Source organism: Panthera uncia, chromosome E1 (genome assembly GCF_023721935.1).
Source record: "Panthera uncia isolate 11264 chromosome E1, Puncia_PCG_1.0, whole genome shotgun sequence".
Classification (NCBI taxonomy): Eukaryota; Metazoa; Chordata; class Mammalia; order Carnivora; family Felidae; genus Panthera; species Panthera uncia.
In genome coordinates, this window is record NC_064814.1 from 7,177,299 (window position 1) to 7,189,545 (window position 12,247).

The window sequence follows — 12,247 nt, forward strand, 5'->3', positions numbered from 1 at the left end:
GGCCCTCATGGTTTGGCAGCTTGTGCAGAGAAGTTAGAGCCGGTTCCCCTGGAACATTCCCCCTTGGGCCTGTCCCTTGGAATGGAAGTAGGGGTGTTGGTGGTGGGAAGTGACCTTGTCCTCCTGGGCCTCGTGCTTAAGCCAACAGCTTCCTCCCTCAGGTTGGGGCCCAGGAAGTGGGTCTCCAACTCCCTCTGTCTCGATCTTGGGCCCCTGGCCTTCTATGCAGCCAGGGCCAGGGGTTGGGGGGAGGGATAGGGCCGACTGAGAGCTCTGTTCTCACGAAAGGCAGAACAGGGCCCAAGAGAAGGAGTTGTGATAAAGCCAAGAGGGGTCAGGAGTCGGGGCTGAGTTCCGAATTCTGGCTTCCTCCTCGCTGAGAATGTCCCCTCCCATGTGTATTCGGGAGGACTTCGGGGCCCCCGACACTTATTCTGTGTACAGGAGAAAATCACGCAACGAGCTTGAGAAACCGGGCTACCCAGAAGTCTCTGCTTTGGTCAGAGTTGGAGGACGGGGGACCGCTGCTGACATTTTCGCCGTGCCGGACCCACAAAGGATCCAGGGCTCGAGGGTGCCAGTGGTTCCCCAAGCCCCTGATCTTTCGAAGCTGGTTGGGATGGGGAGGGGCAGCACTCGTCCTCAGCCTTGGGGAGCCCCCGGAACACATCCATGTGTAAACTTCATAAGGGAATAAAGAGACGGTTGGCCTTCCTGGCACATCAGGGAAGGCTTCCCGGAGGACGTGGATTGGGGGAGAGGCAGGGCAGGTGGAGGCTGATGAACAGACGAGAGAGAAGCCTTCCAAGAGCCACCGCCTCCATCCAGGCAATGGTGTGGCTGCTTCCCCGGAGCCTGCCTGAGAAGCTGTTCTGTTTCACGGGGGTTTCTCTCCCTGCAGACCCCCCTGTCCTGGCAAGAGCTTGAAGGTGAGCGGGCCAGCTCCTGTACACACAAGCGCTCGGCGTCCTGGGGCAGCACAGATCACCGAAAAGAGGTAACTGCTCCCTCCGCCTCCCTGGCCACGGTAGCTACGTCCTGTCCACACCCAGCACGGCGACGCGTCTGCTCCAACGTGGCCTCACATCTTCAGTCCCCCCTGCCTTGGTCTAGCCTTTTACTAATGAGATGGCTCCTTCGAAGCTGTCAGTGGCCTGGGGGGCCCGGCTTAGGAGTCCAGACCCTTCTGCCGGCTGGGGCTTTGCCATCGACTGCTGGTGCCCTCCAGCAGCCAAACGCAAGATGGGAGCCGCCGTTGTTCTCGTTTTACTTTGAGGTTGTGTCCAGATAAGGCAGTCAGAGGCTGGAGAAAGAGAGTGAGTTTCTGGGGACCGGAAGCCCCCAACCTCACTTCTTACTTAACTAGTCATCTAGCCTTGTTTCATTTTTTTTTTCTTAAATTTTTTAAAATGTTTGTTTATTTTGGAGAGAGAGACAGGGCAAGTGGGGCAGGGGCAGAGAGAGAGGGAGTCACAGAATCGGAAGCAGGCTCCAGGCTCTGAGTTGTCAGCACAGAGCCCGACGCGGGGCTTGAACTCAAGAACTGTGAGCTTATGATTTGAGCCAAAGTCAGACGCTTAACTGACTGAGCCGCCCAGGCGACCCTAGCTTTTTTTTTTTTTTTTTTTTTTTTCTTTTTAATGTTTGTTTATTTTTGAGAGAGAGAGAAACAGAGCACAAGTGGGGGAGGGGCAGAGAGAGAGGGAGACCCAGAATCTGAAGCAGGCTCCAGGCTCCGAGATGTCAGCACAGAGCCCGATGCGGGGCTCAAACCCACGAACTGTGAGATCATGACCTGAGCTGAGTGAGATCAGAGGTTTAACCGACTGAGCCAGGCGCCCCTAGCCTTGTTTTTAAAAGAAGAGAAAAGAGACGCCTGGGTGGCTCAGTCGACTTAAATGTCTGACTCTTGATTTCGGCTCAGGTCATGATCTCACGGTTCGTGGATTCAAGTCCTGCATCATGCTCTGCCCTGGTGGCACAGAGCCTGCTTGGGATTCTCTCTCTCCCTCTCTCTCTCTGCCCCTCTCCTGCTCATGTTCTACCTCTCTCTCTCTCTCTCAAAAATAAATAAAAAATAAACATTAAAAAAAGACTAGTGGGAAATACAAAGTATGTAGAGTTTGTAATTGTCAGAGTCAGCAAGTTATTTGCCCTAAACGTGGAGTCGCGGCATGAACCGAGTCTGATGGCAGCTCTAAAACCACTTTCTTCTTGGCAGGGGTCACAATTTGTATGGCTCTGGGCGGCAGGTCTACTCTCCGAATGCTCTTTACTTTGGGCCCGTATTTAACTAGATCTGCATTTCCAGAGCATTCACCGGCTGAGGGCAAGGAGGTGGAGGGTTAGAGATGTGATGGGGATAATAGTCAAAACCGTTGATGATAACGCGTAATTGGTACAAGATCTGGAAGCCAGGACAAAATCTGATATTCCTTCTTGAGACCCCCGCTCCTGGCTCAGTGCTGTCTGCTTTCAACCTGGGGGGAAATCCTTCCACCCTTCCTGGTCCCGGGGCCTGTGAGATGGCCGCGAATGTCCTTGGAAGACTGAATTCAAAAACCTCATTTCCCATTTCTATTAATAGAGTAGTATTTCCACGCCTTTGGAATCTGGGAGAGACAAAAATGCTTTCGGCGTTGCGTATTTTTAATTTTTTGGAAACCGACCTATCCGATTCATCTTTCCAACTGATCCATGCAGTACGTGGTAATTTAAACAAACAAACAAACAAACAAACAAACAAACATCTAGTGAATAAGGTCTCCAATTTGCCCAACGAAAGTATTATCACAGTTGTGAACAACACCACGAGAGGTTTTCCAGCCTCCTTTTATGTATTTTCACGGGCTCGGGCAGGAGCCACGCGTGGGAGGGGGGACCCGGTGCCCTTTAGCGTTGCTTCACCTGCCTCGGCCCCACCCCCACCCTCTCTCTGGGCTGCCAGATTACCAAGTTGAAGCAGCAACTGCAGAGGACAAAGCTGAGCCGCAGTGGGAAGGAGAAGGAGCGGGGCTCCCCACTCCAAGGGGACCACACCGTGCGGGGAGCACTGAGGGTATGTTTCCGCCCCCTCCCCAGGGCCCCGTGCCCCTTGTCGTCCCCCAGTGGCCGTCCTCTCGGGTCTCAACAGCTGTTGACAAGAGACTGCCACCCTGCATGTGCCGTGGCCGTGTGGCTGTCCAGGTGGTTTTAGCCAAAACTTGAACTCTGAGTGAGGCCGGATGGGCTTCTTGCCCTTGGGAATGGTTCTCCCCTCAACCCCTGCGCCCGTCTCCGATGGAGGCAGTGGTGAGCCTGCAGACTTATCTAAAAGCTCACTCTAGACCTCTCGAAGCGCTAAACTTCTGGGGAAAAGGCCACCAAGTTTTCCTGTAGCAATTGGCGACTGTCCCCAGATCCTCCTTTATTCCCTTGGTCCTGCTGTGTAGACATGACCTCACCCCCTGCCCCACCCCCACACCCCCATCAGAACTAGTAACTGTACAGGGCTTGGGAGTGGGGGGTGGGGGGAGAGGGGGGTCCGTGATTCCTTCATCTGCCTCCTCCTCAGGCGTCCCCTCCCAGCTTCCCCTCAGGGTCACCTGTCCTGCGACTCAGCCCCTGCCTGCACCGGAGCCTGGAAGGGCTCAACCAAGAGCTGGAGGAGGTGTTTGTGAAGGAGCAGGGAGAAGAGGAGCTGTTGCGGGTGAGTGGGGCACACCCTTGACGCGGGACAGCCAGTGGCCCGGGGTTGGGGGGCGGACTTTTGCTCTCCAGGGGCTCCAGACCACGGAGACCTCAACAGAGCAGTGCGAACGCCAGCCTGCGCAAGGAACACAAATGGAGTCTGTTACGTTCAAATGGGCTTGGCCTTCAGGACGGCGGAGCTGGGCGGTGCGGCTGGGGCAGGCTTTGGGGGGCTGAGTGGAAAGAGAAGGGGCCGGGCTGGGTGGAGAGAGGGGGCTCCCCAGCCAGGGGGAAGGGGCTGGGCATCGCTCTTCAGCCATGGCACCAGCTCCCTGCTCCCTCGTCACCATCCCATCACTGTCCCCACCCGTGCCTCAGGAGTGTCATCACCTCTCCCCCCACGTCCACCTGGTGACCCACATTCATCCTTCATGCCTAGTTGCCCCTGTGCAGCCTCCCCATCCTCCCCCCCCCCCTCACTCCCGGGCAGAATTATTTGCTACCTTTTCTGCAGTCTCAGGCACATTTTTATACTGACACAGTGCAATCAGAGAATGCCAGTTGGGCAGTATTAATATAATTCTAACGGGCACACACCTCAGTTTATGAGTTACTTGCTAGTTGATTTTTAATTTACGCGTATGTGGGATTTTAGACCCACCCAGACACACACACACACACACACACACACACACACACACACACACACACAGTTTGGTGAGCTGCGGGTTCAAGTACCACTGATGGTTAAAAAGCGAGGCGGGGGTATATTCTACGTGATCATAACGTGCGTGCTTGTCCTGCCCTGGCTTGCGTGGTCAGTGGCCCGGTGGTCTGCCCCCTGTCGCGCTTCCCGAACGTTCATCGTCTTCGTGTATCCGGAGGAGGCCCCTGCCCTCGAGGCTTAGAGCCTGGTGGGGGCCTCACCTTGATGAAACCATACAAATAAACGCGTAATTCTAAATTGGGCCACAAGTGCTGTTTTCGGACCTAGCAAGGGCTTTCCCTTAAATTAGTGGCTTAAGAAAACCATGTCCTGCTGTCGCTGTGTGTGACGAATAGAGGGCAGACCAACCGAGGGGAGGGCCTGAAGGGTCACTGCAGCTCTGTTGGCCTGAAGACAGGGGCCTGAGGGTCCTTTCCCACCCTCTTCCCCCGCAGATCCTTGATATCCCTGATGGGCACCGCGCCCCAGCTCCCCCCCAGAGCGGCAGCTGTGACCACCCCCTCCTCCTCCTGGAGCCTGGCAACCTTGCCAGCTCTCCCTCCGTGCCCCTGGCATCCCCCCAGCCTTCGGGCCAGGCCAGCCGTGAGGAACACCGGGGTGCAGGCGAGGAGCTGGCATCCGTCCCCAACGACAAAGGTAAGCTGAGGAGGCTGGGGCAGAAGGGCCCACGTGAGGTGTGGGGGGTGGGGGAGGCTCCACACCCTTTCTACCTCTAATCAATTTCACGCCTGGGAGGTCTCCTTCCTAACCGACCAGAATATCTTTGTGAACCATCTTTACTCTATATGTGACACCAGTAGTAATAACGGTCCTCCACACAGATTCTGATTGTTTTTAAAATTTTTTTAACGTTTATTTATTTTTGAGAGAGAGAGAGAGAGAGAGAGACAGAGCATGAGCAGGGGAGGGGCGGAGAGAGAGGAAGACACAGAATCCGAAGCAGGCCCCAGGCTCTGAGCTGTCAGCCCAGAGCCCGACGCGGGGCTCGAACCCACGAACCGTGAGATCGCGACCTAAACCGAAGTGGGATGCTTAACCGACTGAGCCAGCCACGCGCCCCCAGATTCTGATTTATAATTTACATCAAGTCTCCGCACCTGCACTTGTATTTCCTTCTGACTGTGACCCGGGCAAGCAGTGTCTCCCATCCTCATTTTTTGGCGAAGGCTCAGGATGCTGAGCCCGTTCGGGGGTCCACCGTGCACATCGCCAGCAACAGGTCTCAAGGTGGTTGCGAAAGATCTAAAATAAGCTTAGGTGGTCTCTTGCCCCCAGGGTCACACGGGCCCAGATTGAAACCCAAGCTTTCTGACTCCAGATCTCCACTTGGTCCTGTGTCCTGGAACCTTTACGGGAGGGCGAGACCCAAGCCCTTCCTCCCTGCGATAATGATCGTCCTGTCCTAGAGCCCCGAGGAACTGCCTCACCGGGTTGGGTCCTCGCAGCACCCCGTGAGGGAGGCTGGTCAAGGGCATGACCTAACAATACACAGAGGTAAACAGAGCAGAGGGTAATAAGGAATAAACGTGAGATAAATACAGATAAGGTCAATGTTTGCAGCCTAGGCAAAGTACATTCGCCACGTGGAAAGGGAGAGGAATCTTATCCCACCAGCGGGGTTGAGTGAAGATGGCCTCTCTGAGTCGGCACAGGAGCTCTTCCTGGAAGAGGGGGTAGCTTTTCCAGACCATGGTGAGGAAGCAGCTGTGGCACGTTCGCAGCAGGGCAGGGTAGTCTTGGAGGAACATGGGGAGATGGAAGTTAGGATTCTTTAAAGTCAGACTTGGAGCCCCAGTTGCAGGCTACCTCCTGGGAACCCACAATTGATAACAGACCTGGTTTTTCCATCCACTCAGCTGTACTTTTTTTAATCCCGTACAAAGAGATACGGACTTTGGTAGGCCACCCCAAAGATGTTCTAAGGGAGAGGACGGACGGACAGCCGGGATTAGCATAACGGCCACCGGCCCCCTCACCGCGTCCGCCAGGGTCGCCTCTTTCCACCGAGGCCTGAGCCCAGGGAAGCGGAGACCTTCCTTTCCTTCAGCTCCACTGGGCTCAGCCTTGCTCTGTTTGCAGCCTCCTCTCCGGGCCACCCAGCCTGCCTTGAAGACAGCAGCCCATCTCCAGTCCTTGCCTTTGCCGCCTCCCCTCGGCCCAATCACAGCTATGTCTTTAAACGGGAGCCCCCGGAAGGCTGCGAGAGAGTACGTGTGTTTGAAGAGGCCACGTGAGTACCTGCTGTGGACAGGGCGGGCAGGGACGGGCAGGGGCAGGCAGGGGCAGGCAGGGGCGGGCTGGGGCGGGCTGGGGAAGGCGGGGAGCCCTGCACCGTCCCACCCGACTGGCTCTTCTTCGGTCTTGGACTCTCTGTCCCGGGGACGTTGTCAACTTCAGATGATTGGTATTGCACTTTTTCCACCATCAAACTTGTTGACATTACCTACTCTGAGCCCTTCAATCTTTGCTTATCGTTATCTCCATGGAAACCTGCTCTCTGCCCACATGCCAGCCACAAGTGCTGCAGGAGCTGGAAAGGAAACAGATCTGAAACCTAAACCCTTTGTTTCTTCTATTTTTTTTCCATCCCCGCGGAAGGCGTGAGCTTGCTAGACAGTAATCGGAGAGAGAGAGAGAGAGAGAGAGAGAGAGAGAGAGAGAACATACCAGTTCTCTCAGGCAGAGAGGCGAGGTGTCTTGTCCCCACCGCAGTGACAGTCCCCCAAACGGCCTCCTAATGGCTTCTGAGTCAAGTCTTCACCCTGTGGCTGCAGTGGTTCGAGTGTCATGAACTCCCAGACAGAAATGTCCAGTCCTTGCAAGGATGGACTATGGAATTGTCCCAACCCAGGTTGGACAACTCAGAAGTCATTCTGGTGTTGATTTTTTTTTTTTTAATTTAAATTCTAGTTAGTTAACACGCAGTGCAGTATTGGTTTCAGGAGTAGAATTCATCGATTCGTCGCTTACATACAACACCCAGTGCTCATCACAACACGTGCTCTCCTTAATTCCCATCCCCCTTCTAGCCCACCCCCCCCACCCACCTCCCTCAGTTTGTTCTCTATCCTTAAGAGTCTCTTGTGGTCTGTTTCCCTCTCTCCTCTTCACCCCCTTTCCCATTCTGATGTTGATTGACTTCTGCTCCCTCCCATTAGCAGAGATGGTCAAACCTTTCCATATGCCCCTTAGCAGGTGCCCTAAGAGCTCATTTCATTCCCCCTGCCAGTTTCATCGTCAGCGGGGCAGATTCTCAGGAAGATTTAAGTCATGGCGTGCGAGCCAAGATGTAGCTAGGACAGGGTTTGAGACTTGAGAGCTCCATTCACGTTTCAGATAAAGGAGAGGACAGTCCATGGTAGCGGCAGGGGCCCATCTATAAGCCGGAGTGGGAGTTATGGAGAAAATCACAGGCCCCCCCCCCGCCAGGGTTTTTCTCCCAGCATCACTGTTGCCTTGGTACCTCTCCAAGAACCCTGGGTCCCCAGGGGTGGTGCGGAGGAAGAGGGCCACACCTCGCGGCTGAAACAGGTGCTTCAGCCTGCTGAGTATACTTGAGTAACTCCGACCTGGGGTTGCTTGTGGAAATAAGGCTGGTGCCTGTCCTGATCCTTCCATGGACTCATGATGCCAGCAGAGGTCTTAAAGTCATGTCCTGCGGCGTCCTGCCCCTGCGTTAACCCTTTCAGAGAGGTGGTGACCCACTGAATGCTTTCCGGGATGCCCTGGGATAGAAATTCCCAGCTCCTTGCGGCCTTTTCATTGTTATCAACTTTCCCATTGGGAAGGCCCCGTGTTTAGCAATTCTTTTGCCACGTTCTCCTTTTCCTAGCTGCTGATCCTATAAGATGGCCTGGATTTCCCAGGGAAGAGGGGAATCAAGCCCTTCAGGGTCATGCCCTCATGTCCTTTGAGGGGTGCTCGGTCTCCTGGGTCGCCATCCCTAAGTGTGCGTGCACACACCGATTCTTTTCAAACCTTCTTGGTCGGGGGGATACCTTGCCACTGTGGACCCCCCAGGGACCGCAGGCCTTCCCATGGGTCTTTGAGAGAGAGAGAGAGAGAGAGAGGGAGAGGGAGAGAGAGAGAGAAGGAGAGGGAGAGGGGCAGAGAGAGAGGGGACAGAGGATCCAAAGCAGGCTGTGCACTGACGGCAGAAAGCCCGACGCGGGGCTCGAGCTCACGACCCATAAGATCATGACCTGAGCTGAAGTTGGACGCTCAACCAACTGAGCCACCCGGGCACCCCCATCCTCATTCCTTACTCTAGAACTCCCTGACCTCACTCCTTTTATCCTTCCGTTTCCTCCACATGACCAAAAGGGTGGGGACGGTTGTTTCCTATTAAGGTCGGGCTCCTATTAAGGTCGGGCTGCCTTCTCCAGACGGTTGTTACCCTTGCCTCTCAGCAAGGGCTTTGAAAAAAATCACACCTTTCAAATGTGTTCAAAAATGAGATTCTTTAGGTCAGTAGATCTCAGTGGGGGACATCCTCCCCCCCCTCCCCCCGCCAGGGGACATTTGGCAATGTCAGGAAACATTTTTGGTTGTCACAGCCTAAGGGGGGCACAGGTGCTCCTGGCACCTGGTGGGTAGGGCCCAGGGATGCGGGTAAGCATCCTACAAGGCTCAGGACAGCTCCCTGCCACCAAGAATTACCCAGCCCCACATGTCCATAGCGCTGTTGCTGAGAAACCCTGCTTTAGGCTATAAAAAGTCTTAGAAAATCACTTTGCCTGGGTCTCTGCTTTTGGGCAAGTGGCCTGCCCCCAAAACACTGCTTACTGATAAAATCTCTCAAATTAAAAGATCCCTTGGGGGGCGCCTGGGTGGCTCAGTCAGTCGAGCGTCTGACTTCGGCTCAGGTCATGATCTCACGGCTCGTGAGTTCGAGCCCCGCATCAGGCTCTGTGCTGACAGCTTGGAGCCTGCTTTGGATTCTGTGTCTCCCTCTCTCTCTCTGCCCCTAACCCACTCGCATTCTGTCTCTGTCTCTCTCAAAAATAAATATTAGAAAAAATTTTTTTAGAAAAGATCCCTTGGTTTCCTCTTCAAAAATCACATCGTGAGGAAGTTCTCCTTCCGGTCTAGCTTTAATCCCTCCTGTTTCTAGATAAAGTAGATTTCCTGTGGTTTAACCCTATTCCTAATAAATGGAGAGCGGAGGGCCTAAAGACTGGCTTAGTAGCCTGTAGTTTTCTCCCGTTTGAACAGAGACCCAGCTCCCCTGATGCCCCCGTCCCTTCTCATTGGCTGTTTCTCTCCCTGTGTATGTGTGTTTCTCTCTCCGTCCTCCAGGTCCCCAGGCCCTGACCTGGCCTTCCTGACTTCCTGTCCTGACAAGAACAAAGTCCATTTCAACCCGACCGGCTCGGCCTTCTGCCCTGTCAGCTTGATGAAGCCCCTCTTCCCCAGCATGGGCTTCATTTTCCGCAACTGCCCCTCGAGCCCGGGGTCCCCCCTTCCCCCTGCCAGCCCCAGGCCACCGCCTCGGAAGGATCCAGAGGCCACCAAAGCCTCCTCGCTGCCATTCGAGCCGTGGCAGCGCACCCCGCCATCAGAAGAGCCTGTGCTTTTCCAGAGTTCCCTGGTGGTCTGAGGGCCCTGACCCCATCACTTCGCCATGGAGACCAGTGCCTTGGTGGCAGGCCCCTCCCTAGCTCCCCTGAGGTGGGGGATGAAGGAGCCCTTCCCTTCCGGCCTTCGAGCACTTTCATTTATCGTGTCAAAGCCCCGGGTCCTCTTTCTGGCGGACACCGGCCCCTCCGAATGTGAGGGGACCTGCCTTCTCCACTAGCAGCTGGGCAGCTCACAAGTCACACCTGTGTTCTTGCCGCCTCTCTCACTTGGTGGAAAACTCACCCCCGAAGGTCTTGGGTCCCCCACCCCTGGGTGTGAGTCCAAAGGGCTGTATATGGCGCCCTTGACCTTGTCATGGAGCAATCTGCCCATGATCGAAGGAGAGGGGACCCCACAGATGTCCTTCCCTCTCCCCACCCCCCCCCCCGGACACGGAGGAGGAGACGTGAAGATATATACCCCCCTCCCCATGCCTCCCTCTCATTGGAGGAGCCGACCAAAGCAGCCCTCAAGGGCCAGAACACTTGACCAATGCAGCTGCTGGCAGAGATGGGAACCAAGCGTTTTCCCAAGTGGCATTTTCATCTCGCTTTCACCCTAAGATTGTCTTAAGCAGCGGCCCGGCTTGCCCAGCCCCAGGTGGGCAGTGGGGGAGAGGGACAGCTGGCATTCCTCCAGGTGGCAAGCGGCGATCCTACACCCTCCACCTGCCCCAGGACTGGGTTGGATTAGAAAAATGCCTATTTTTCTTGTATCGATGTAGAAACTCTATTTTCTCCCAAAGACACTATTTTTGCAGCTGTTTGAAGTTTGTATATTTTCCGTACTGCAGAGCTTACGCGAAATCGAAGAATGTTAATGTTCAAGTTTTCTTATCCTGTGTTTAGAAGTTGGTTTTTTTTGCAGATCTTGGTGTTAATAGACCAAATAAATAAGTATTCCCAGCAGCCTGAGGTTCTGTTAGATGTGATTTGGGGGGGGGGGGGGGGGGGGGGGGGAGGGGGGAGGGAATGGGATAGAGATTGGAGGTATTATATTGATCATTTCCTGCTTATCTTCAAGAGGGGTCTTTACTGAACACGTAAGGATGTGGATGCGGGTGTTACATGAATGTGGGCGTTGTGTGGATGGACAGTGTTCCTGTCCTCAGGTCGCTAGGCTTGGATTCTTTACACGGACATCTAAGCAGCAGGTCCAAAGAAAGGCTGTCCAGATGAAGGGTGTGGCGGAGGTGGGGTGAAGGAGTCAGTGGGGAAGCCGGAAGTCAGTGGGGATGAGTCCGGAAAAGCTCCCTAGAGAGAGTGGGTTTCAGAGAGGACGCGAGGGGGGACCAAGTTTGACGTCGTGGGTGCTCCTTGCACCAGCCAGGGGAACAAGACGAGAGAATGGCAAGCAGGCTGAAACTCTGGGCGCAGTTTTAGGGAAGCTTTGGCCTTTCTGGAGCATTCTTTCCATCTCCTGAGTACCCACGACACAGAGGGGTTTGCAGCCTCTCAGCTTTATTGTGCTGCACCTGTAAGAGCTCAGCAGCTTTGAGGGGAAACGGAAACAGCCACCCCAACATTCCGAAGGCGCTTTGCGATTTACAAACATTATCACCTGGCATCCGATCCCTACTGGAGGGGCGGAAAGTTGACTACCCCAAGAGCAGTTGTAATAACTACAATCGCACCTGTCTTGTAAGACCGCAAGACGAGCTCCTAAGGCAGGCTATCCCTGTAGGCATTGGCTCAGTGAGCATCAGAAACCCTGTTAAGTGCTTGACCTAAAATCTTACCGAAATATCGCAACAACACAGAGAGCGAGAGAACTGGATAAATCCCACTGTACTAATGAGAGAAAGACAGAAAGATTGTATAGCCTCACCCCAAAGGCACAAAGTGGGGCAGCTAAGATTGGGAAGCAGATCATTTGAATCTGGTGCCCATGCTTCTGACCACAGCGCTCTCCTGCTTGTTGGTATTTTCCCATTAATTTCAGATGAGGAAACTTGACTCAGAGGTCAAGAGAATTGTTTGAAGTCCCAGCTGGTGAAGAGGCAGGGCGGGGACTGGAACCTAGGTCTCTCACCCCAGCTACTGTTTGGTGCCCTGGAATCACAGGCTGATTCAGTGGAATAAGCCACAGGGCGAGACAGCAAATTGTGTGTGGGATGGGGGGCACCCCTCATTAATAGAAAGGAGACAGGGGTTTGAAGACAGACCCTGTCTTCTTTCTCTTACTCCCCCCCCCCCCCCAAAGATGTTTGGCCTACCCCCAAAGCCTTAGTGA

General features: G+C 54.5%; 1 protein-coding gene across 1 annotated transcript in view; it reads left to right on the forward strand.

The window, feature by feature from the left end:
• FAM117A (family with sequence similarity 117 member A) overlaps positions 1-10,880 on the forward strand; it is a 43,350-nt gene extending 32,470 nt beyond the window's left edge. The window contains exons 3-8 of the mRNA XM_049635864.1: positions 902-997; positions 2,948-3,058; positions 3,554-3,688; positions 4,831-5,032; positions 6,476-6,626; positions 9,695-10,880. Coding sequence (XP_049491821.1) covers positions 902-997; positions 2,948-3,058; positions 3,554-3,688; positions 4,831-5,032; positions 6,476-6,626; positions 9,695-9,995 — 996 coding nt within the window. The 3' untranslated portion in view covers positions 9,996-10,880. The remainder of the gene's footprint in view (positions 1-901; positions 998-2,947; positions 3,059-3,553; positions 3,689-4,830; positions 5,033-6,475; positions 6,627-9,694) is intronic.
• The last annotated feature ends 1,367 nt before the right edge of the window (positions 10,881-12,247 follow it).